The 25,357-nt window shown below is 36.1% G+C and overlaps 1 protein-coding gene across 5 annotated transcripts in view; it reads left to right on the forward strand.

Annotated features, from left to right (window-relative positions):
* The window catches only part of LOC133293721 (probable protein arginine N-methyltransferase 6), a 30,467-nt gene that overhangs the window by 1,153 nt on the left and 3,957 nt on the right, over window positions 1–25,357 (forward strand). For all 5 annotated transcript variants that reach the window (XR_009749094.1, XR_009749095.1, XM_061492321.1 and 2 more), the window contains exons 2-9: window positions 136–201; window positions 1,407–1,475; window positions 2,510–2,545; window positions 9,358–9,423; window positions 12,028–12,096; window positions 13,946–14,023; window positions 14,268–14,346; window positions 22,824–22,918. Coding sequence is in view for 3 of the 5 variants with exons in the window: in XM_061492321.1 (XP_061348305.1) it covers window positions 136–201; window positions 1,407–1,475; window positions 2,510–2,545; window positions 9,358–9,423; window positions 12,028–12,096; window positions 13,946–14,023; window positions 14,268–14,346; window positions 22,824–22,918 (558 nt within the window). In the remaining 2 variants the exon portion in view is untranslated. The remainder of the gene's footprint in view (window positions 1–135; window positions 202–1,406; window positions 1,476–2,509; window positions 2,546–9,357; window positions 9,424–12,027; window positions 12,097–13,945; window positions 14,024–14,267; window positions 14,347–22,823; window positions 22,919–25,357) is intronic.

Consider the following 25,357-nt stretch of genomic DNA (forward strand, 5'->3'; position numbering starts at 1 on the left):
CTTTGTTAAGGAGGATTCCTTGTTATCCAATTCATTGTAATTTCTTTTATTGAAATCATTTTTTTTAAAATTAAAAAATATTGTTTTACTTGATGTTGCTGTGTTCTTTTCCTTTCATACCCTGGTTTGGTACAGGATCGTGAGCGGACTCAAGCTTACAGGGATGCAATCATGCAGCATCAGAGATTTATTGCAGGCAAAGTAATTTATCAACCACACAGATAGTGTTATAAATTGATTAGTAAACTTTTTATTTGTTGATTTTATTTTGTATGTAAGAAGCTGCTAGCAGTTCAATTTTATATATTTTACTGGAGTATTTGGTTTAGAGTTTTGTTTACTCGACTACTGCTCGCTTTAATTTTGGTATGTTCAAATAGTCAAATCTAAAATTAATTATATATCATGTTTAGAATTTTTTTTTTCCCTAGAACATGTTGATGTAGAACTAATAAACAAATCATAAAAGTATATAGTATAGAGATTAACATTTTCTGGAAAAACTGTGTACAAATCTACTTTATTAATTAATGCAGCACAGGCATTGTCCCAAACTGTCATGAACCAGCTCTTTCCAAAGTTTAAGCTATTAGATGAGGACACATGAATATTTTTATATTACATTTGTAACACGTTCTTTCAAGCAAGAACCCTTTGGGTTTTAAGAGTGCAGAATGCATAGGTCCACCTACCTTGTGCTGAAATTCAACTTTTTATTAGAAGAATAGGGGCAGCAAGAATTGAACTCTAGACTATTTAGTCATAGAATGTCATGAACTAGCTCTCCCAAAAGTTTAAGTTGTTAGGTGAAGATATATGTATAGTTTTATATTACATGATCGAATCCCGATAGCACAACGAAGTCATAGAACGCTAATCCTAATAGATACTTACATGTAAGGAAAAACCTGAATCAAACCTATACTTCAGCCTCTGCCATAAATGATTACAGAAAGATTGGGGGAGAGAAATTCAATGGTTCTACAAAATTCTATTTGGAGAACTTAATAATATGTCTCTGGGCCAACTTGACCAATCTTAATTCCAATAGAACAGAAAACCCTACTGATAGGAGACTGGAATCAGATTACTAGAATTATTGAATATTCTCACTGGAGTAGGGTCTTTGTTAAACTCCAACTGAAGTAGGCGGCTGATCTAACCCATGTGGAAGGTTTCTTGTAGAGGGTTGTATTACAATTCCTATACAGTTAACACATGAAAGATGCTTATGTTCAACATGTATCACGTCTTGGAAGAATATCTAGCTATTGATGGCTCATGCATGATTTGCTAGTTTTGTTAATTTGTTTGGATTGAAATTTCCTCGGGATTTTCCTGTCATCCCTCCTCCTGGCCCCTATTTTTTTCCTCTCTTTTCCCCCTGAGGGTTTATATGCTTTCAGGTTGTAGTTGATGTTGGGTGCGGTACAGGAATCCTTTCTATATTTTGTGCTCAGGCTGGTGCAAAGAGGGTAAGCTCTTTCCAATTGACATTTATCCTTTTAGTTGCTCTGTTTTTTTAATACTAAAATATGTTTTTATAAAAATAAAAGCAAAGCTGTTTTATTTCCTGTAAATCCTTTTTTCAATTTTTAGCTCACATGCAATGTTATATTTTTCATAGATGCTTTTTAATTAACAGAAATATAATTGGGTTTGGATTCTTTCTTCTTGATGATGGTTAGATTAGATCCGGAATATTCTGTGTTTCATTGTTTAAGTTTGCAGTTGTTCAAGTCAGGATTTGTACAGGAATTATATTTTGAGTTTTAGCACCCTTTCATCAATCATATACTCTGGAGATGCTAGCTGTTTTGGCTGTATTATGGATATGTTGCTTTATCTCCATGTATTCTTCATTTCTATTTTTCTCAACTCCTTTTGTTTTATATTTTTAAACCATGGAAGATCTTGGGTACTTTTATTTAAAAATGAGCTAGGGGTGACAATTCGGGTTGTTGGGTGTGTTTGAGTTGACACGAACACGAATACCCTCGACACAAATAACTATTGGTGTCAAAAGTCTTCAACACAAACATGACCTGTTTACTATGCGGGTTGACATGACTCGACACGACTTGAATAACCCGTTAATTTAACTTTACAAATTAAAATTACTTAAATAACCTTACTTTAATAAATAAAAGTGGGATGAATGGGGGTAAATATGTAACTAATTAATTTAAATGAGTTGACACAAACACGACACGATATTTTCGGGTCACATTTGGTCAACACGAACACAGCAGGAATACAAACAAGGGTTGACACAAACATGAAAAATCTGTGTCATGATGGGTTGTGTGGGCGGTTTGGTTTGAAAATTGCCTCCCCTACTGGTAGCTGACTTATACTCTTCGGGATTAGGACTTTCTATTACTGTATTTCTTGAGCCATGTGATTTTGTTTTCAAAATTAGACTTCTAATTTCATTGTTTCAAACTTTGACTTATTCCATTATTGAAGTTTTGAGATGCATGACATTGAGGAATATTTGTCTTGCCAGGTATATGCTGTCGATGCCAGTGACATTGCCCTACAGGTAATTTAGATCATAGTTTTCTTTGGTACATGCTTCATTTAGTGCTGGTGCAAATAAAAAACACTGAATTTTCTGTTTGTATAAATAAGAAACTCTCTTACAGAAATGTGACCTCATTGTTTTGAAACTTAATTACTTCTGTGGTATCACAAGCTAAAGTACTTCTTTTCTTCAGAAGCAGTCAGCCTATGGCCCTGATATGACACCATCTAGAATAAGATTGGACAGGAGAAGGGTTACTGGATAGGATAGATTGAGTTCTACATGGCAATGTATAACCTGACGGATTGTATGATATTATTCAATCCAGTGTTTGTTGATGGACTCAATAACATGAATAGGATAAAAAGTTCATGATCATGACATATATACCATTTACATAAAACTTATACTGAATTCACTTAGCTAATTTAAAACCCCCGACAAAAACAATTAAGCTCTATCCAACTAGGTGGTGTTGGTTACATGGATGATTGATGCCATTTGGCTCTATCATGACATTTTTCAGAGCAAGGTCTTCCCCCACTCCGCTTAGGTCCTACTCTACCCCTCTTAATCTTTTGGGAGAGTTGGTTATTGACAGCTTTATTCTCTTGGTAAGGTTCAGTTTGAGTTTATAAGATCTTTGTATAGCTTTCAAATTGTCAAATACTGTTTCATAATTTTCTTACATTACTTAGTGCGTATGTGTGTGTGTGGTACTTTTTCATATCAATTGAATGAAAACGAGTTTAGTTATGTGAGGGACACTATTTTATTGTAATTTGCGTGTTATTTCTTCACATCCCTCCCCTCTTTCCTCGATGGGAGAAACATTAATGATTTTGAGTCTACTTGGATCCAATATTAGATTGGTCTTGTTGGTGGCTGTTTGTCATCACCCAGTCCTATATTGGTTTGTGATACAATCCCAGTAAAAGTCTATCAAAGGAGCAAGGACAGGAAGATTTGGGCTCCCAAACCCAACTTACAACAAGGCCCATTTGACACCAACCATCAGGATGACCTCACTGCCCTCACTGTCACTCAACGGATTACCAACGTGGAAGGGAGTTAGTTACGGAGGCATGAATAAAGAGGGAATGAAAGGCACAAAGGGGAGAGGCTGGGAGAATATGGATTGTGGGTCCCTTAGGGGAATTGGGAGAGAGTGGAGCCTCTCTATGTGCTCCACACTATCTGTTAATTGTTCTTTATCTTGTTAATGGTTGAGAATCTTTTAATTCCTTGTAATCGTTGTTGAGAGATTGTTGAACTGAACCTTTTACCAGATTAATAGTATATTGAATATAATTCCAGAAAAGTTGCTCTTCTGTTAATTGGTTTCTATTATTTGATCGGAGAACTTTATCAATTGGTATCAGAGCTCCGATCTTGGAGCTCTGTGGGATGGTTTGTACAAGACAAATGGATCATCGTTTAGATCTGTTGGAAGAAGGTCTGAAAAGAGGCTGTGCTAGACAGGAGGAGGTTTGTTTACGGTTGGACGCTAACGAAGCTAGACGCGAAGAAGTGCTACGGAGGATGGAAGCCAGTGAACGGGGGGTTGCTGAAATTATCCGGCAATTAGATGCAATGGCTGAAAATAGGAGAAGCCGTTCACGTTCACGAGGAGGTGAGAATGACTCAAGAAACCGAAACAGAGCTTCCTGAAGGAGGAAATCGTAGAAGGGGCCACCAGAATTGTTCGATGAGTAGACGTTTAGAGATTCTGTTGTTTTTCGGGGAGGACGCGTTCGGTTGGGTGAGTAAGGTTGAGAGATACTTCACAATCAACGGTGTGACGGAGGCAGAGAAGGTGAGTGCTGTGATGGTAGTTTTGGAGGGAGAAGCCCTTACTTGGTTCCATTGGTGGGAGGGTAATAACCCAAATGCCCCATGGTTGAGGTTCAAGCGTGAGTTGCTCAGCCGTTTCCAACCGGAGGCGTTAGATAACCCCTACCGTGCGTTGTATACGCTCAAACAATGGGGGACTGTTGCTGACTTTCGCACGGAGTTTGAGAAGGTGGTGGGTGTTCTAAGGTTCGAAGATGAAGAGTTGTTCAAGGGCGCTTGGCTCAATGGAGTAAGGAACAACATTCGGGAGGAACTGATGATGTTGCCGACGTTGAACTTAGCGGATATGGTGAAATACTCGATGAAGATAGAAAGAAGAAACACAGCGTGGGTGGAGGAAGGGATAGGCATAATGGGAAGGAGCTGGGCTGGGAGTGCTGGACGCTCGAATTTGGGCCAACGCAATAATATGGGCCCAAATGAACAAAAGAAGAGTGGCAAACCACAAGCTGGCCCAATCGGGTCTTTACACCAAAGCCTCACCACTCCTAGTTTGTCCACACAAATGAATTACCCTAATCCCCAAAACGCATCGACGGAGAACGTGAAGGGAGGGTCTTCGTCAGCGGGTTCGACGTCCGCTGCTGGAAATCGTGCGTTGGACAGCTATTTGAGTCAGGGTCGTCGTCTTTCACAGGCGGAATGGCGAGATCGTCATCAAAAGGGGCTTTGCTTTAAATGTGAGGAGCGATGGAGACCGGGTCATAAGTGTCGAATACCACAACTGCATCTGTTGTTGGTAGACGACGATGACGAGGAGGAAGTGCAGGGAGACGAAGGGAACACAAAGACGCCTAACAAATTGAACGAAGATGACGAAGGGAAGGATTTGCAATTGTCGCTCAACAGTCTTTTAGGGCTCACTTCAAGCCAAAGCTTAAGGGCATGAGGTGAAATCTCAGGGCAAAGGGTTGTCGTCATGGAGGATTGTGGCGCGACAAGTAATTTCGTGCGGAAGGCAACGATGGACAAACTGAGACTGCCAGTGACAGACACGTCGGAGCACAACGTTGAGGTAGGGGACGGTCACAAAGTAAAGTGCCAAGGCGTCTGTAAAGGTGTGGAACTCCAAGTCCAATCTGCACGAATCATACAAGATTTCTACCTATTCGAGCTAGGTGGGGCTGATGTGGTACTTGGGCTGGAGTGGCTTACCTAGTTAGGTGACATCAGGGCAAACTTCAAGGAAATGACCCTTCGTTTTGGGCAAGGGAATACTGAAGTTCTGATAAAAGGGGATAGTACTCTGTCACAGTCAGTGGTCTCTTTCAAATCCATTGTCAAGGCTATTCATGACCAAGGTGAAGGCTACCTTCTGAGTTCAGAGAAGGACGTAAGGGCAGCAGGAGGGAGTTCTTGGGAAGGTTTGCAAGGATTAATACAAGAATTCAAAGATTTGTTCCAATCAGCCAGTGCACTACCACCTAAACGGGAGTGTGATCATGCCATCAATCTCCAGCCTGGAAGTCTGATACCCAACATCAGGCCTTTCAGGTATCCTCATTACCAAAAAACTGAAATAGAAAAGTTGGTTTCTGAATTGGTGTCATATGGCTGGATCCGTCACAGTACGAGCCCTTATTCTAGTCCAGTGATTTTGGTAAGGAAAAAGGATGGTAGCTGGCGGGTGTGCGTCGATTATCGGGCTCTGAATAAATTTATCGTGCCAGATAAATTCCCTATTCCCGTGGTGGAGGAGCTTCTGGACGAGTTAGGGGGATCAAGGATATTTTCCAAGTTAGACCTCAAGTCTGGGTATCACCAGATACGCATGAGGGAGGAAGATATACCGAAGACAGCCTTTCGGACACACGAGGGGCATTACGATTATTTAGTAATGCCCTTCGGACTAACAAACGCACCTTCCACCTTTCAAGCATTGATGAATGAGATTCTGAGGGAATTTTTGCACAAGTTTACTCTGGTATTCTTAGATGATATCCTGATATACAGTAAATGTAGGGAGGAGCACGAAGAACATTTACGAAAGGTGTTTGAAGTTCTTAGGCAGCATAGACTCGTGGTGAATCAGAAGAAGTGTTGCTTTGGCAGTGATCATGTGGAGTACCTTGGGCATATTATTTCTGCGGAGGGCATTAGTGCTGACCCAAGCAAGTTGCACGCAGTGAAGGAGTGGCCAATCCCTAAAACCATCAAGGGATTAAGAGGTTTCCTAGGCCTCACGGGTTATTGTAGACGTTTTGTTAAGGACTACGGGAAAATAGCCAAGCCACTAACTAATTTGCTCAAGAAGGATAGTTTCAAGTGGGGTCAGAGGCAGAGGCTGCTTTCATTGAATTAAAGAATTGCATGTGCTCATTGCCTGTATTGGCTTTGCCAAACTTCCAGCAGCCTTTCACTGTTTGTACTGATGCCTCAGGGAAGGGTATTGGGGCGGTGTTGATGCAGCAAAATCGGTCACTGGCTTATATCAGTCAAGGATTCTCCCCAAGAGCAATGACTAAATCTTTTACGAAAAAGAATTAATGGCAATTGTGTTCGCCATCCAGAAGTGGAAACATTATCTGATGGGTAGCCATTTTATTGTAAAAACAGATCAAAAAAGTCTAAAGCACCTGCTGGAACAAAGGGTATTAGGGGAGGACCAGCAGAAATGGATGTGCAAGCTGATTGGTTTTGATTTTGAAATACAATATCAACCGGGCAAGGAAAATCTCGTGGCTGATGCTTTTTCTCGGCAGGAGCAGTTTGCAAGTTTGTCCAGATTACAACTGCCCGAGCTGTCTTGGACCAGGAGGTTCAGCAGGACAGTAGGCTGAGGTCCATAGTACATGACTTGGTGGTCAATTCTGAGGCTCATGACGGATTTAAGCTCGCAGGAGGACGGCTTTTCTACAATGACAGGTTGGTAGTCCCCCCAAACTCGAGGTTTATTGTACCACTTTTAGAGGAATTTCATAATTCGGGAGTAAGGGGTCATTCGGGGTTCCTTCGTACCTACAAAAGAATAGCTGGCTTAGTCTATTGGGAAGGCATGAGAAAACGTATAAGAGAGTTTGTGGCAGCATGTGTTACCTGCCAACAAAGTAAGACTCGAAGCTTGTCACCAGCCGTGTTATTGCAGCCTTTACCTATCCCTATCCCTAACAAGGTATGGGCTGATATAGCTATGGATTTCATAGGGGGATTGCCTAAAGCTTCCGGAGTGGATACCATCTTTGTGGTGGTAGACCGTTTCTCTAAATATGCGCACTTTTTGACTCTTAAACACCCTTATTCGGCCAAAGATGTAGCTGATCTGTTTATTAGAGAAGTGGTCAGGCTACATGGGTTCCCTATCACAATTGTCTCGGATAGAGACCGTTTATTTATGAGCTCTTTTTGGACTGAGATCTTTAAATGCGCGGGTACCAAACTGCATTATACTACAGCTTACCACCCACAGGCAAATGGGCAAACAGAAGTAGTTAACAGATGCCTGGAGGTTTATTTGCGATGTATGTGCGGTCCCCTACCTAAACAGTGGCCAAAATGGCTTCCATGGGCTGAGTATTGGTACAATACCACCTACAAGGATTCTACCGGGTTGACTCCTTTCAAAGTTCTTTATGGAATGGACCCTCCTACTGTGCTTAAGGCTAATCACTTTTTTTCTGCCCTTGATGAGGTTTCTAGGACTTTAAATGAGAGGGATCATATGCTTCAGGAGCTGCATCAGAATTTACTCAAGGCCCAGAATCGCATGGTGCAGCAAGCCAATAAGAAGAGACGTGATGTGCAGTTTGAGGAGGGTGAGTTCGTTTATTTAAAGTTGCAACCTTACAGGCTCAAATCTCTTGCCAAGCGAGTGAATGAAAAATTAAGCCCAAGATTCTATGGTCCGTTTAAAATTCTCCAACGGATTGGAGCTGTAGCTTACAAATTGCAATTGCCTGCTGGTTGTCAAGTCCACCCAGTTTTTCATGTGTCATTGTTGAAACCAGCAACAGTTACTGTAACCAATGTACAGCCCCTTCCTGCCTGTTTATTTGACGAATGGGAATTGCAGGTGGAACCGGAGGAAGTCCTCTAGTGGCGCCGTTCCCAGCAGCAGCCATTAGAGGTCTTGATTAAATGGCGAAATCTGCCCGCTTTTGAAAATACTTGGGAGGAATACCCAGTGCTCAACCGTCAGTTTCCTCACTTCCACCTTGAGGACAAGGTGCTTAAATTGGGGGGAAGTATTGATACAATCCCAGTAAAAGTTTATCAAAGGTGCAAGGACAGGAAGATTTGGGCTCCCAAACCCAACTTACAACAAGGCCCATTTGGCACCAACCATCAGGATGACCTCACTGCCCTCACTGTCACTCAACGGATTACCAACGTGGAAGGGAGTTAGTTACGGAGGCATGAATAAAGAGGGAATGGAAGGCACAAAGGGGAGAGGCTGGGAGAATATGGATTGTGGGTCCCTTAGGGGAATTGGGAGAGAGTGGAGCCTCTCTATGTGCTCCACACTATCTGTTAATTGTTCTTTATCTTGTTAATGGTTGAGACTCTTTTTAATTCCTTGTAATCGTTGTTGAGAGATTGTTGAACTGAACCTTTTACCAGATTAATAGTATATTGAATATAATTCCAGAAAAGTTGCTCTTCTGTTAATTGGTTTCTATATTTGACAATTAATTTTGTTCCTATACTGTAAATTTTATGATTTGTTAATTATATCTGTACTCCCAGTTCAGTTGGTGTTTGCTCAACATCTAAAGTTTTGTAAATATCAGTTGTAGATTTCTGTCTACATTTTCTCCTTTTCTTCTCCTGTTCTGTTTTCTATAATTTAATGTTTGCTTTTGTTTTGTTTAATTTCATTTGTTTATTTATTTTTGTGGAATGAAGAGAGCTCAGAGTTGGGTTCTTCTGTTGCTCTTCTATAAGTTTAATTGTGAATGCGTATAAGTTGTTTATGATGTTTAGTAGCACTTTGTACCTTGAATTCTTGGTTTCATTTGGTTTTTTTTTTTTACAAGCAGGCAAATGAAGTTGTGAAAGCAAATAATCTGTCTGATGTTGTCGTTGTATTGCATGGACGAGTCGAGGTAGGCTCCTCTAAACTATATATATATATATATATATATATTGTCCAAACCATTTGGATATGTGATAAAAAATTAAACTCCAAAATCTTGAAACTGAATCAGCAAGTGATATGGCATGTGTTTTATGAAGCTGAGATATAATTTCACCTATCAGTCTATATTATACCAGCAAATCAATTGAGTGTTGGTCAAGTTTTTCAAAAGCAATAAGGTTAATAATACGTGCTCATTATGATCAATATACTGGAAAAGCAAATGAACTTTAGAATTTATATCAATTGGTTTGGCTACAATACATTTTGTCCCTATCCTTTGAATAAATATTCACTCCATTATAAAAATAATAAACTTATGTTGAAAATATCTAACAAATTTTTTTTGAAAAATTTTAAAAAAAGGGGAAGATAAACGAGACTTTTGATGTAAACCCCTTATGAAAGTTTGGTCCAAATTCTCTCGAATAATAACTGCAAAACTCTTCAAAAGATAAAAATTTCTCATTGTCAGCTGTGATCCCCCCCCCCCCCCCCCCGAACGGCTCTTTCTCAGTTTCTTCCTTGACTTTTTGTTCATTGCCACATCTATGTATTTATTCCTGACTTGAATGCTACTTCTCCATGTAGATTTTGACTGCCTCATTTCATGATTTGCTTAGGTTTTATCATCATTTTAGCAATTGAATGTGGGCTCCTCTTGTTAAAAGCCTTCTGGCCGTTCTCTTTTTTAGCTGGCTAACTCCTTTAGGCTTTATTTTGTAGACATTTGAACACTTAGCTTGTGCTGCAGATCATACACACAGACCTTTGATTCATGGTGTCAAATTCTGTATGGGCCCAATGTTTTCTTTGGGCTAGAAGCTAATATAATACGACTACCCTTTTACCAATCCTGCAAACTTTCAACATTGTCTTTTTAAAAATAGTGAATCTCACAGAGAATCTGTATATTTCCTCTAATTTACCACAATATTTAGAATATTAATTTCTCTTAAAACTCAACCAATAATATTACAAAATAGGAAAAAAAATGCAAATCATGATACAATAAAGCCTTCAATTTTGATGAAAATGTGTAATGTTAGGTTATTAATCATGCAAATAGGTAATGAAAATTCCAATTCATCATCTCTAAATGCATCCTAGAAAGGAATAATGGCCACAGGTGGATGTTAATGAATACGAACAAGATGATTTTTTTTTTTTTGGGTGTTACAATATTAGTATCCTTGCTTAGAAGGTGGGCAAATGGAAAAGGCGGGAACTTAGAATAAGAAAGACAACTGTAGATATCTTGGTTTGTTGTTAGTGCCAGTCCTCACAATTGACAAATTCGAGTTACAATTTGGTAATATATTAGCAAGTGCTAGGTACCTTATTCTGATATTAATTAGCATAACCAATACCTGGAATAAATAGAATGATCACTAAACTCTTAAAGGATCGTTATTCTTGACTTTCCATTTGACTCTCATTGGGATGCTGTTGTTAGGATACTTTGATACATCAAAGTAGCCCTGGGGGGAGGTTTATTATGTGAAAATAAGGGGCATATGGAGATTTGTTGTTATACATATGCTGATTGGATAGGCTCTCCTTCAGATAGACATCCTACATCAAAATTTTTTGTGGGTAATCTGATTTTGTGGGTGTAAAGAACCTTGAGGTCACCACCCTGGATTATGCAACAGGCCCAATCTTTGGTTTACCTTTTTGTGCTTCCACTTTAAAGTGGGGGGCGGCGAGGCTCTGATACCATGTAAAGAACATTGGGATACACTACCCCAAAAGCTAGCTCATAGGGTGAGAGTGCTCAAGACCTTATAAACTCCACATTAGTTGCACATACAACCAATGTGGGACTATATATCTCAACAGTGGGAAAGTAAGAAGCAAATTGTAGTGGCTAGATCTAATGCAGAAGTTGAGTGTTGAGTAATGGACATTACGACTCATTTATTTAAGGCAGTTGCTCGAAATTGTGAACCACAGTAATGAAATTAATATGTTGTAATTAGATCACAATGAACATATCCTCAAATCCATTCTTTTGTGAAATAACTGAGCATATAGAGATTGATTATCATTTTGTTCGAGAGAAAATTCATTTTGAGGAGATTGAAACAACATTTATAATTTATTCTCCTATGATCAATTTGCACATATTTTTGATAAGACTCTCAAAGGTTCTTGAGACAACTAAATACGTGACAAGCTTAGCGCATATGATATATACACACCAACTTGAGGAGTAGTGTCAGAATTGTTCGAATATCCTAACAAATTATGTGAATATGTTAGAGTATAATTTATGATTATGGTAGGATATTATGTATTTATTATGGAATCAATTAGGATTATGGATATAAGGGAAATAAATTTTTGTAAATACTTCCCACACTAATATATATAGACTATATGTGGTCTGTCTGAGACACAGAACTCAATTTTAGATATTCAAGTTTGTTTAAGTTCAATTTATGTGTAACTTTCAGCTGATTCTACTTTACTCTGAAATTCGTATAATTTTTACTTAGTCAACTTTATATTTGCTACTAGGGGCACGCTGTAATGTTCTTATATTTACCTTAAGTTATGGTTTTTGCAGGATGTTGAAATTGATGAAGAGGTTGATGTTATAATTTCTGAATGGATGGGCTATATGCTTCTATATGAGGTGCTCATCAAGATTCTTCTCATTGTTTGTGTAAATATATATTTTGGAAAGTTGAAAGGTAAAACAAATCATCATGAAATCAGTTGAGGAAAACCATGAATTAACTTTTGAGGCGACTGATAGTTTAATAACTTAAAATGAATTGAAATTAAAAGAAAGAAAGAAATTTTATCATCACTATCAGAATGATAAATGTGTAAAGGTTTAGAATTTAGTTGCATTGTGTACAAAATTGAAGTGAAAGATGACTTCTCATATTGTAATTGTAGATCCTTTATGTGTTCCAATGATTGACTAAACAAAGAAAAGTAGAATTTCTCATTTGATGATCGTAGTTATGGAAAGAACAAAACTGCATAGTAAATAATTGGATAGACCACAAGCTTATGGTTGAACTATATTTTGTAGTCTAAAAGATAAGGAAGCTATTTTCTTTTTAACATATTAAATTATCAAAAGGGGGAACCTTTTGAGTTGGATTTCTTGTCTTGTTTGAATCTGTTGGATACATATATAATTTGAAATCTTTGGAATTTATAGACTTTCGTCCATTATACTGGTGAGTCCTTCTTCCATTTTGGTGGTGCTTGTTTGGCTTTTCTGTGGAATCTCTGCTATCACCAATTATGCCTCTATTAGATAATGCTTTTAAACAATCACTATTAAGATACTTGTCCAAATAGATTTAAAAACACGATAAAGTAGTTATTTATTTATTTATTTTAGTAAATTTTTACTTTATTTTAACAGACAGCCATAAGACCAGCAATACTTATGGCACTGAATATTGGGTGGTCAAATGCCAGCAAGAGCATAAGCCAAGTGTTGTAAAGATGAGAATTTTACGATTGATGAGTGGATAAACAAGAATGGTTGTGTGTCCATTATTCAATGCGATTAGAGGGTTTCATTGTATTGATGTTTTCTTTTGATAGGGAGTGGAATAAATACTGAAAATAGGATAACAAAACTCGAAAGAGGAAATCTCCTTTACAAAGGAAGAAATACTGCTCAGTAACAGAAGAAATGCAGCAAAGAAAATGACAATGAGAGCTATTCCGTTCTCCTCCACCCCCAACATAGCATTTCCTGCACTTATGTTCAGTAACAAGAAATTCAGCAAAGAAATGACAACCAGAGCTGATTCACAGACTCTGCCCTCCCTGCCTACGCCATCAAATCATTATCCAAAATTCCGTCCTCCCTTCCTTCCCCCTCTCTCTCTTCTCTTTCCCCTCTTTTGCTGCACTTATCATAACTACTGCTCAGTAACAGAAGAAATGCAGCAAAGGAAATGACAATCAGAGCTGATTCACAGACTCTGCCCTCCCTGCCTATCCACCAAACCCCACTACCCAAAATTCCGTCCACCCCTTCTCTTTCCTGCACTTCCTTATCAAAGTGCCTTCTATCATTGTATAATTTCCCTCTCCAATACTCTGCTGCCATGTGTACACCATTTCAAAGAGGAAAGAAAAGTTTTCATGAGATTATAGATTAGTAGTTGGATTTGTCAAAGAAAAGGTTAAGGCATAATATCTCCATTGCTACCATCTAGAGATAGAGATGTAAAAGCAGTGCTCATAATTTTTTGATATACTGTCTTCCTTTTGAGAGGACGAACCAAAATAATAAATGACATTCAGAACATTTTTTTTTTTTTTTTTTTTATTTTTTATTTTTACTTTTCGATGGGGTTGGGGAAGGGTGAACATCACTGCATCAGTTCCAACATAGATCTGCGCCTGTCTAAATGATACTCAGACATCAGCATGAACTTTACTTTCCCAGCTTTTTACACCACTTTTTAATAATTTATATTTGTTTGAAGACTTTTTTTTTCTTGTAGAGCATGCTTGGTAGTGTTATTACTGCCAGAGATCGCTGGCTCAAACCTGGCGGTCTTATTCTACCTTCAACTGCAACGGTATCTCCATTTATTTTTGCTAATATGTAGATGTATTGTTTATTGTTTATACTACATTAAATGCGTCCTCTAAAAAGGTCTTTTGTCTAGTACAACCCTGGCCCAATAAAACTTTATAAACCAAATTCTAGAATTGCTTGAATGTGATTGGGGACTCAGTTTATCTTAAACCTGATAATGCTGACTTTTTGGTGTCTTATCCAAAAAAGAAAAAATGCTGACTTCTTGGTGTACTTCTCTCCAGTTGTACATGGCTCCCGTCACACATACTGATAGATACAGTGAAAGCATCGACTTCTGGCGCAATGTTTATGGAATTGATAGTGAGTGCACTACTTGGTTACTTGTGACATACCATATTGTTATGAAGATTTCCAAATCTGTGTTGTACTTCGTATAGACATAAAATAGATTGCTTATTTACAGTCTTTATGAGTGGACTCTTCATAATGATTATAATATAATCTGCTTTTAGAAATTAACACTGCACTTTAACTTATTTGTCCTGCAATACTTCATTTACTATTGATTAACAGTTTCTCTGCTGCAATATTTCTTTTTTCATGTGTTAGAGGATAAGTTATCCTCAGCCTTGCTGTACTTTGTATGTATGTATGTATTTCTTTCAATGGAGCATAATGCCACAATTTTCCAGGATATATTTCCGCCATTTACTCTTTTGTTGATAGAGTTACATTCTTTGCAATTTATGGAATTTAACTATGCTTTTCCATGGTTTCTTTGTCAGCAATTCGTCAGGATTGTTTGGTTCTCCTGATATCATTATTCCTTTTTTCCATTTTGATTGGTTTCCCTTTTCCTTTTGATTGTTTTGGAGGATACATTATCTTCTGCCTGTTTAGTTTCCTTTTTACTGTTACTAATAAATTTTCTTCTTTCATTGAAACAAAAATAAATTTACCTATAAATTATCCATCCTTAAAGTCAATGACGAGGAATTATATCTTTTATGATTGTTTTTCCTTTTCCAATGGAAAACTACTGCTGAAGTTTTTGCCACATCTTTCACATCTGAACTTGGGTTACTTGCATTAAAATGTAAATGGTTATTGTTGAATATAATTTCCTATTTAGGGGAAATATCTCTTATTCAGGGGCGATATTTTGTAGGGTTTTGAGATTTGTTTTAATTCAGAGATTGTAAATCATGTATATAATTAATCATTTTAAGTACTTCCTCTAGCAATTTAGAAATCCATCTGCTTGAACCCTAGAACACAGACTTGTCACGTCCTTCTTCCGTCGCCAAGTTTGAAACTCCTGTCCACCGTGAATATGAAGTTTTCCTGTAGCCACCAACCACCCATCTTTTTGAGTGTCGTCATCATTCACCTCTGTGCATAGCTGCTTTGTTGGTGCTTGATGCCAATGCGCCGTCTTGGCGTGTAACACCCCCAAATTTCTAACAATTTTAACAACAATAAAATATTCCTTTAATAGAGAAATGTTCAAAAAAATAAAATATTTAATTATTTATTAAGATCTTATATCTATTTTGCAAGCTAATCTAAAACTAATTTGGAGAAATGTTACCGCCGTACCTGTACAGGGACAAGTGCAAGGCTAACTCTATTAAATTCAAATAAAATCAAAGAGTACATTTTTATACATAATATTTAAGACCAGCTAGAAAATTCTGAGTCTTTATTCTAACTGCCCACTGCTAGCCCGATTCTTTAGAACCTGTTTAATTGAAAGTCTCCCCCCGAAAGGATCATTTCAGTCAAACAAACATAAAAGTCAGCAAGGCTGGTAATCCCAATCAAAATACAAAAAAAATAAAATAAAAATAAAACTCATATAATCAAATCAAGTAATATAACTCAAATTCAAATCAAGTATCAACTCGTTATTAATTATATTAATCTTTATTTAGTCTATTTAGTGGGATGAGAACCATGGTAGACTCGGAGATCCTGCCAGTCTACCCTGTGACCCGGATATCTTGCCAGTCACAAATCAATAATTTGGCCATTATCAAAAACATCTCTTCCTAGTGTGCACACCTCTTTCCAAAGTTGCTACTAGTATCTCGGATATCCTGTCAGATACCACTTTGAGAAGAACGGATAATATATGTTCACATCGTATAAATATATCAGAGGCATAAAGCCCAAAGGTTGTGTTCATCACTTTAGGAGGTACCATCCCAAAACTATCCTCCCACTATTAATTTATTTCAATCACATACAATCAATTCAATCTTGTAACAATTCACATAATTGGAAAATTTCCTCAGGTAGTTTTCATAATTTACCAATAGTATAATTTCCAAATTCAATTATCCAAGAATATCATAATTTTCAAATCCATCCAACATCTATCAAAGTAAAATCCAAATCCAATCATCATATCAATTATCCATTACACATAATCCAATTATCCATTACACATAATCCAATTATCATTACACATAATCCAAATATCATATCAATTATTCAATTTCAGTGTATCAAAATCATAATTTCCACAATTATTCAATAAAATTCATATAGTACATATATTGCACATAATCAATTTTTCATCATTTTATGAAAGACAAAATCTGTTATCAAAGCATTAAGATTATTCCCAAAATAATTAATCCTATTATTTTCTAGGAGTTAAAACCCAATAAAATTGCATACACAACAAATCTACAACCACCTAGGGATTAGGATTACCTGGCCTCCATGTTTGGTGACTTCTAGGAGGAAAAACAATTAGAGAAGAGAAGCGGTTGTGACCAAATTAAAATAAATAAATAAAATTTTGAGGTAAGAAGAGAGTAGCAGAGGAGAAGAGGAGAAATACTAAGGATTGAAAGTGAATTGGTTTGGTTAGGCTAGACCTCTATTTATAGTTGAAGTTTTGGGCTCGGATATGGGTTTTCTGCAATTATTTCCTTATTCTTCATTGATGTATCTGACTCAGATATTGACTTCATACACTATTTTCTTTTTATTCTTAATTTCTTATGACTCAGAATATTGCTGATTCATCATATCTAATCAAATAAAGATTGCTAACTCATCCTAATCCAATCACATTACTAATCAATCAATCAAATATTAATGGACAAATGATCAATCAATTAATAATTCAATTAATCACAATTTATCATTTAATCCTAATATATATATATATATATACACACACACACACACATTATAATTTTATTACTGTTATTATTAATTTATTATTATTATAAATTAATATTATTTTTCTGGGATATTACATGTCGTCTTCCCAATATCTTTTAATCGTAGTGTCATGCTCGTTCCCCTAGCGGGTATCCCCTTGTCCTGTTTTGGTCATTAGCAGCGCAAATCTGGTCTATCTTAGTGGTAGGTAGTTGATAGCCACTTGCTGCCCCGATGTGCAAAATTTGCTTCAAATTCTGTTAGTACTTCCAATTCTAAAGGTCCTCATCCAGTGTCACAAATTCATGTCATAGTGTTTCTATTGCTTATACCCCTACAATCACTTCAGAAAAGTTGGATGGTAAGAATTATTTGGTTTGGTCATCCTCCATTGAATTTTGTTTTCAAGGTCCAGGTCTTTCTGGTTATATTGACCTTTTGCTAATGACATTCAGTGCTAGTATGGTTCAACCTAGGAATTGGCTTCTTTTGGACAGCTATTTTTGTTGCTTAGGCGCAAGCTATAGTAGAGGAGTTGAAGATTTTTTCGCAAGCTAACAATCATCCAAGTTTATTAAATAAATTGAAAAACTTGTATGTGGTATTGGTTTTGCGAGAATGTTCAAGACTGAATTTTTACTGATCAATAGGTACCTGCTGTAAAGAATCTCGTCACTTGCCTTTTGAGGGTCCCTCCACCTAAAGCCCCATATCCCCCTCCAAGGAGGCTAGGGAGTTAATTAGGTTGTGGAAGTTGTCTTCAATGTACTTATTATATAGTCACTTAAATTCCAAACAAGGATTCAAGGAACATAAAGGAAACAACATAAATTCATTGAAAACAACTAAATTAACAAAATTCAAGGAACATAAGGAAGGATCTAATTGCTGTCAAATACAAATTTCAATAGACTATTTTAAATTCAAGGAAGGAATTAATCAAAATCATCATTTCCACCCTTTTCCAGGTAGTTTTCTTCTTCCTCAGTTTCACTAGTACTAAAATTGTTGTTCCTCCTCAATTTCTTCTTCGCTACCTTCCCTTTCAACATCTGTTTTTTCCTTTCCCTTAGTGCTTGAAGGCATTGAAATAGCTTGCTTCTTCAATCTTGTTTGTTGTCAAGTGTATGTTCAAGGTGCATCAGCCCCAATTAAACCAGCAACAACTCCCCATCTATGTATCATCATAAAAAACAAAGTCATCTTCAGCCGCTTCACCATCTCCACCCATTTCCCCAGCAACCACTCCCAATGAGAGCTTGGTTATATTTAATAATAAACAAGTCTTGTAAATTTTGATGCTCGAGCCTGCTTCTTTTCTTGGAATGAATCTATTTTATAATTTAAATAAAGAAGATCAGTTTCACGATGAATATATGAAACTGTATAAAATTTAATCACCCAACATTTACTTACATGCTCAAATGTACTCCAATTACATCCACATTCACTGAGCTGTAATGCAAATTGCAACATATTAGCATTACTATATGTTTTGCCTTTAAGAGAGTGATAAAAAATGCACTTTTACTCGGCAAGAGCTATTTTAGTTCTTTGTCGTATAGTTGCCTAGATACCAATGAGGCCTATGGCTTTTCTATATGTTTCTAATTCAATCTAAGTCTTATCCACCTTTTACTTATTTGCATTTAGCCTCTTAATGTATTTATAAAGTCCTGCCATCACTTCTATATCATTATGAATTCTTGGATTGCTATAAAATAACTCAGGGTTTTGATAATAGCCTACCGCATGCAATGGGTGATGAAGTTGACATTCACAGCTTCTATCAATAATATCAAAAATGTTCTTGTATTAATCTTAATGTCCATTGAAAGATTTTTGAATAGCTTTTTTGGCTCTATCCATTGCTTCATATATGTATCCCATTGCAAGCTTTTTCCATTATCAACAAGCTTAAGCACACGAACTAGAGGCCCTATATCCTTAAGAGAGGAAACAACATCATTCCAAAATGAAGGCTTATGCCTCACCAATTCCGTCTTGTTTGTGAACTTCCTCATTGTGTTCAATGCCAACAAGTGATTGTAAATGAATCCTACAAGACTGATGCCCCTTTGTATTGTTCCTTTGACTCTATCAATCTTTTCAATGCCTTCCAACTTAAAGTCCAAACAATGGGCAGCACGTGGAGTCCAAAATAGATGTGGTCTCTTGGCTTGTAACAATTTGCCTAAGATCATCAAATTAAATAAACTACAATGAATAACAATTAAAATTAAAAATAACAATTAAATATTAAATGAGTCAAAATAGATTGTCATTTTTCGACCAATACAACATTATTTTCATTGTCACCTCTTGACAATATTTCGTTCCCTAATCTCTTCTATAAAATTATCCAAAAGCTCAAATAACTTTTTCCTAGTCTTAGCGTTAGTAGAAGCATCAATACTCTTCCCATAGTTCCCTATGGACAATTTACCAAGAAAATTATCCAGGTCCTATTCTTCCTATTCGGCCATTGTTCCAACATAATTGAACATCCATAGTCGGCTCATTTGACCTTGTGATCCTTTAACAATTCCTTTTTATACTACAACTCTTTTTTTAGGAGTGGAACTCTACATTCATAAAAACTGTGTTCAATGTACTGAACTGTTCTAGCTCTTGCGTCTTTATCACCGGCATCTTTTATGCTTGTTTGCTTTTTACATTTTCCCAATTTGATATTTGCTTCTGGTTTTTTTTAAAAAAAAAAGTAAATCCAAGGGACTTTTGACACTCTTGTCAGCAGCAACTTTACTTGTTGCTTTTCTTTTTCCACTTCGAATGTTATGAATTTCTTGCACTTCTTTTGCATCATCATTATCTTCATGTATATCAACTATGTATGCATTCTTTTTAGCTTGCTTCTGGACATAGACTTCCTTGAGTATCCTCTTAATTTCTGGTGGGATTTTTTTTTTTTACAGAGATTAACATCCCCCTTCAATCCAATTTGGTGTCTTTTGGCCCTTGTAATTCCACCTGTTGTAGTTTTCAAACAAAAATCACACGTGACATATATATTATTGGTAGGATCTTTTAAACTATTCCAAACCACAAGAAGCGGCTGAAGTGGAGGAGTTTAATGATGGAGAGATCTGATCATTGTTGGATGTTGATGTCATGAGTGATTGAGTGAAACTGAAAAGACACGAAATATTACTAATTATATATTAATATAAAAAATACAATGGAGTGGCCTAATCATTTATAATATTAATACATTAATAAATTAAAATATTAATATAATTGTGTTGGAGGGTTTTTGACCATCTGGTCATTTATAATCATTCAATATAAAATAATAATTTATTAACATGTATCCAGATTAATAATACATTCCGATTGATAATATGTTCTATAATATATAAAAACAGATTAATAATATATCCAGAGTTTCAGAATAATATATATTAATAATATCCGTTGGAGTTCAAAATAAGATAAAGATGGTTTTTGGGTTTCACTTGCCACAAAATGAGAGAGAGATATCAAATTGTTCCTTCACGCTGGTGATCACAAGTTCACAATAAAGTAAGAGAGATTGAAGGATGTTGGAGTTTGAAATAGAATCTGCAAGATAAGGTTCTGCTACAGTCAAAGAGGTCATGCTGCCGTAGACTTGCCAAAAAATGGGTGAAAGAGTTAGGTTGAAGCCAGGAAATGGATGAGAGAGAGAACGAAACAGAGGCGCTGTAGATCAATATTTTGGAGTGATGAGGTTGTAAACAAGGTAGGGTTCAGAAATAAAATGGCTACTTCAAATAAATTGTAGTGTTGCATGCGGTTTGTTGTGGCTAAGTGCCGCTACCTGCTACGAATGCAGTATTGTGCGCTATTGCGCCACTTTTTTCATCTATGCATGAATCACATGGATTTTACTATATCAAGTTAGCTCATCCTGTGTTGTGTGTTGCTACTGATTCTCCCAATCTTCTCCAGTAGCATCTAGGTCATTCTAGTTTTTCAAAACTTCAACAAATGGTTCTAAGTTTTGCAAAATTAAAATCTTTCAATTGCGAGTTATGTCGACTTTGGAAGTATGTTCGTGCTTGAAGCCAGGGCAAGAGTTGATAGTATTCTTGTTTTGTAATTATCCAGATATATGATATCGAAGTCGTGTCTCTGCTTCCTTAGCTGTTAAGGATTTTGTTACCTTTATTGATTACTTTTTATAATGTACTTGATTATTCTTAATTATAGAAAGGTTTGTGTTATTTTCCATATTCAAGTCTTTTCATAATGAAATACAGAATCCAATTTGACAATTCAATTATGATTTTATACAGTGATATTGCTAAAGATTACTTTTCTATGATTTTCCATGTTTTATGTCTTATAGTTTTTAACATCAATCAACATGTCCTCACACCCCCAACAGAATGAAGTGGTTGACAGAAAAAATCATCATACTATTGAAACTGCTTGTATCTTGTTATTACTAGCTAATAAAATATGCCTTTACATTTTTGGTTATGTTCCTGTTTGGATGTATTTGTTTTGTCCATGACCATTCTCTTGGTCGAGTTTAGTTGTCTCTTTGTGCTATTAAATATGTTTTTCTTGGTTCTTCTAGGTAACAAGATAGGTGCATATGAGTTGTGTGCTCTAGTTTGAGGGGAAGTGTTAGAAAGTATTTACTATTTTGGAAAAATATTTTCTATTTAGGGACTGTATATTCTGTAAATAATTAGGATTTGATTTGTATTATTTTCCTTAATTTCCTAGTTTCCTTAGTTTTTTAGTTTCCAAATACCATATTGTATTTTGCTCTCCTTGGATGCGAGAACTTTAGCCAAACATCATTGCAAGTTGCTGCAAGGAGTGTCCCGTTTTCAGTACTAGTTTTTATGCTAGTAAAACGATAAACTTAGGGCTTGTTTGAAATCTATTTTGAAAAATAGGTTTTTAATTTTCAGAACAAAAAATAAAAACCTCGTTTCGTAAGGCCTGTTTTGTAATTTTTTTTTTTTTAAAGAACATGTCTAGGTTGTTCTTGTTTTGTGTTTTGATTTTTAACTTTCAAAACAAAAAAAACAGAGAAAACACCAATTTCCAAACTATTCTACAAAACAGTTGTAAAGAACCTTGGGATACACCACCCTAAAAGCTAGCTCAAAGGGTGGGAGTGCCTAAGACCTTATAAACTCCATATTAGTTGCACATACAACCAATGTGGGACTATATATCTCAATACGCCTCCTCACACGAGAGCCCATTGGGCTTGAAGAGTGGACAATGCAACAGGCCCAGCCTACCTGTGCTAAGAAACGCCACACGCCACAAGAGAAAGTGGGGGGCGGCGAGGCTCTGATACCATGTAAAGAACCTTGGGATACACCTCCCCAGAAGCTAGCTCAAAGGGTGAGAGTGCCTAAGACCTTATAAACTCTACATTAGTTGCACATACAACCAATGTGGGACTATATATCTCAACAACAGTTTTAAAAATAAAAAAACCAAAACACAATGAAACAGATCCTTAATTTCTTAGAATTGTCAAATGATGGATCTTTCTTCCAAGTATGCACATAAATCCCATTTTGAGGTATTTACACTATTACTAGGGTAGAAGAGTCTGTAAATATCCTATATCCTTTTTTTCTATTGCTTTACTTATCACTTTTTAATTTTGCTTTCTGTTGCAGTGTCTGCTATGATGTCATTAGCAAAACAATGTGCATTTGAAGAACCTTCTGTGGAGACAATATCCGGTGAAAATGTTTTGACATGGCCATGTGTGGTGAGTCACTACTGCTATTGTCACTAAATTTATTTTTTGACTTCTCTTTGTAACTACCAGATGCTGAAATACATACCCATCTAGGTTTTACATATAATTATTTCTCCTGCTGAAGTTGTGGAAGGTTGGTTAACTTACGCTGTGATTGATGTTTTTCCATATCACACTGTACGAGTATTGGTATATGATAACAAGAGTTTGTATGTTTCACGATTTGGCATGAAGCTCGGTCAATAATTCATCTAGAGTTGTTTATTTTTTCCTCCTCCTATATGGAGAATTTAGGGTAGACAAAAGGTATAGAATAGGAAAACAGTACTAAACAATGTGGCAATAAAGAATATTGAAAAAAACTTTTAAATATAATTTCTAATTTTAGCTGTTGGTAATATAAATAGTGTTTTCATTGTATAAGTAAGGTCTAAATTTATTGTGTAGACCCACCAAATCATGTATTTATTTATAGTAATTAGGGTATCTCCTATATTTGTAATTATTCTTTTTCACCTATATAATTTAATATCTGTTATGTAGCCCAACACATAGATTTTGCTAAACGTCTATTGTTTCCTTTTCCCTTAACATGATATTAGACCCTCTATAATTAAATGGTCTAGAGTCCAATTCATGTCGATCCCATTCTTCTAATAAAAAGTTGAATTAAGGTAGATGGACTTGCATATTGTCTATGCATCAAACCCAGAAGGATCTTGCGTAAGAGGGCTTGTCAATGCTTCAAGCCCATAGGGCTTTTGTGTGAAAAGATGTGTTAGATATCTAATGTAATGAGCAACTCTCCCAAAAGCTTTAATTGATTGCTGAAGATACATGAATGGTTTTATATTAGATCTCTAATGCACTCTCTCATGTAAAAACCCTTTAGACTTGAAGTATGGACAATGCTCAGTCGCCCATATTGTGCTGAAAATTAAGTTCTTTTATTAGAAGCATGGGGCAGCTGGGATCAAACTCTGAACCATTTGGTCAATAGAGGCTATGATACCATGTCATAAACGAACTTTACCAAAAGGTAAACCTATTAGGCGAATACCCATAAATGGTTTTATATTACATCTCTAACATGTAAAATATATAAGATCAAATCATTCATGTGTTTTCACTTAACAACTTGGTTTATAGAATTCGATATTTGCAATTAAATATTCATGACATGGCCTGGTATCACCATGAGCTTTGTCCACTCAAATGATCAACCGACATATTTTTTCACTGAGGCTTTAAGGGTTCCTCACTCAAGTCTTATATGTAATAAGTTTGGTAGATATGACCTATATGTTCCAACTGGAGGGAAATCGTATGTAATGTAAATAGTGTCTAGTTTATGATAATGCTAGAAATATTGTAAATAGGTTGATAATATTGTGAGGGATGAAATCCCATTTCGTTAAATTATTGTTATGAAATTGTTATGATCAATATATAAAATAGAGCCTCCGTTGTGCTATCAAGATACAAATTTAAACATATGCCTCTCCGTTCATCATTATTTAACATGGTACCATGCAATGTTGTCAAAATCGTGTTTTAACTCATAGGATCGTACGATCTTACAAGTTTTTCATCATGGACATGCCAACTCGGTCGCAGGATCATGAAGGAATGGGGTCGCTCGGGATCGCTGATTAAACTTGTAAAAACGTGGAATCGAGCGATCCATCCGTTTTGGGTGATTTACAAAACGTCCAACAAAGATGAGGGTGAAAGACAAAAGGAAAAGGAGAGAAAGAGTGAAAGAGAGAATGCGGTCATTATCGTCGAAGACCGGATTGGAGATGAAGAGGACACTGGTGTTCTCTTGCTGCAATCGACCATTGAAGAGAGAGTTGGGTTTTCATCTTCACCACATGTTTCTTTTCTCATTAAAGAGAGAGAAAAGGAGAGATATAATTTAGTCTTGGGTTTTCACATTCACCATGTGTGTCTTTTTTTTAATTAATTAAATATAATACTGATTTAAATATAATTTGTATTTTTTATATATATATATATATATATATATATATATATATATATATATATATATATATGGGGCAGGTTCTTTTTATACCAGTGTAAGACTAACAAGTCTTACATCACATCTCAACCGTTGATAGACAAAAATCATTGGTTGATATTTTTAGTGTAATTAAGGATTAATTCATATTAATTGATTTGTATGACTTCTTCAATTATAACCATTGAATGCACGGAAATCAACGGCTGAGATTTTGTGTAAGACTAAGTCTTACACTGGTGTAAAATGACCCTGATCTTATATATATATATATATGTATATATGTATATATATATATGTATATATGTATATATTAAATATAATTTTATATTTTAGGTAAGATCTTACTATTTGTGTCGGTCTTATGATTTACAATCTATATACCTCTTCCGATCTTAAGTAAGATCTCGAGTCTGCCATCATCC

Source organism: Gastrolobium bilobum, unplaced genomic scaffold, assembly GCF_033153095.1.
Source record: "Gastrolobium bilobum isolate Gb01-03AN ecotype WA unplaced genomic scaffold, APGP_CSIRO_Gbil_v1 utg56912, whole genome shotgun sequence".
NCBI lineage: Eukaryota > Viridiplantae > Streptophyta > Magnoliopsida > Fabales > Fabaceae > Gastrolobium > Gastrolobium bilobum.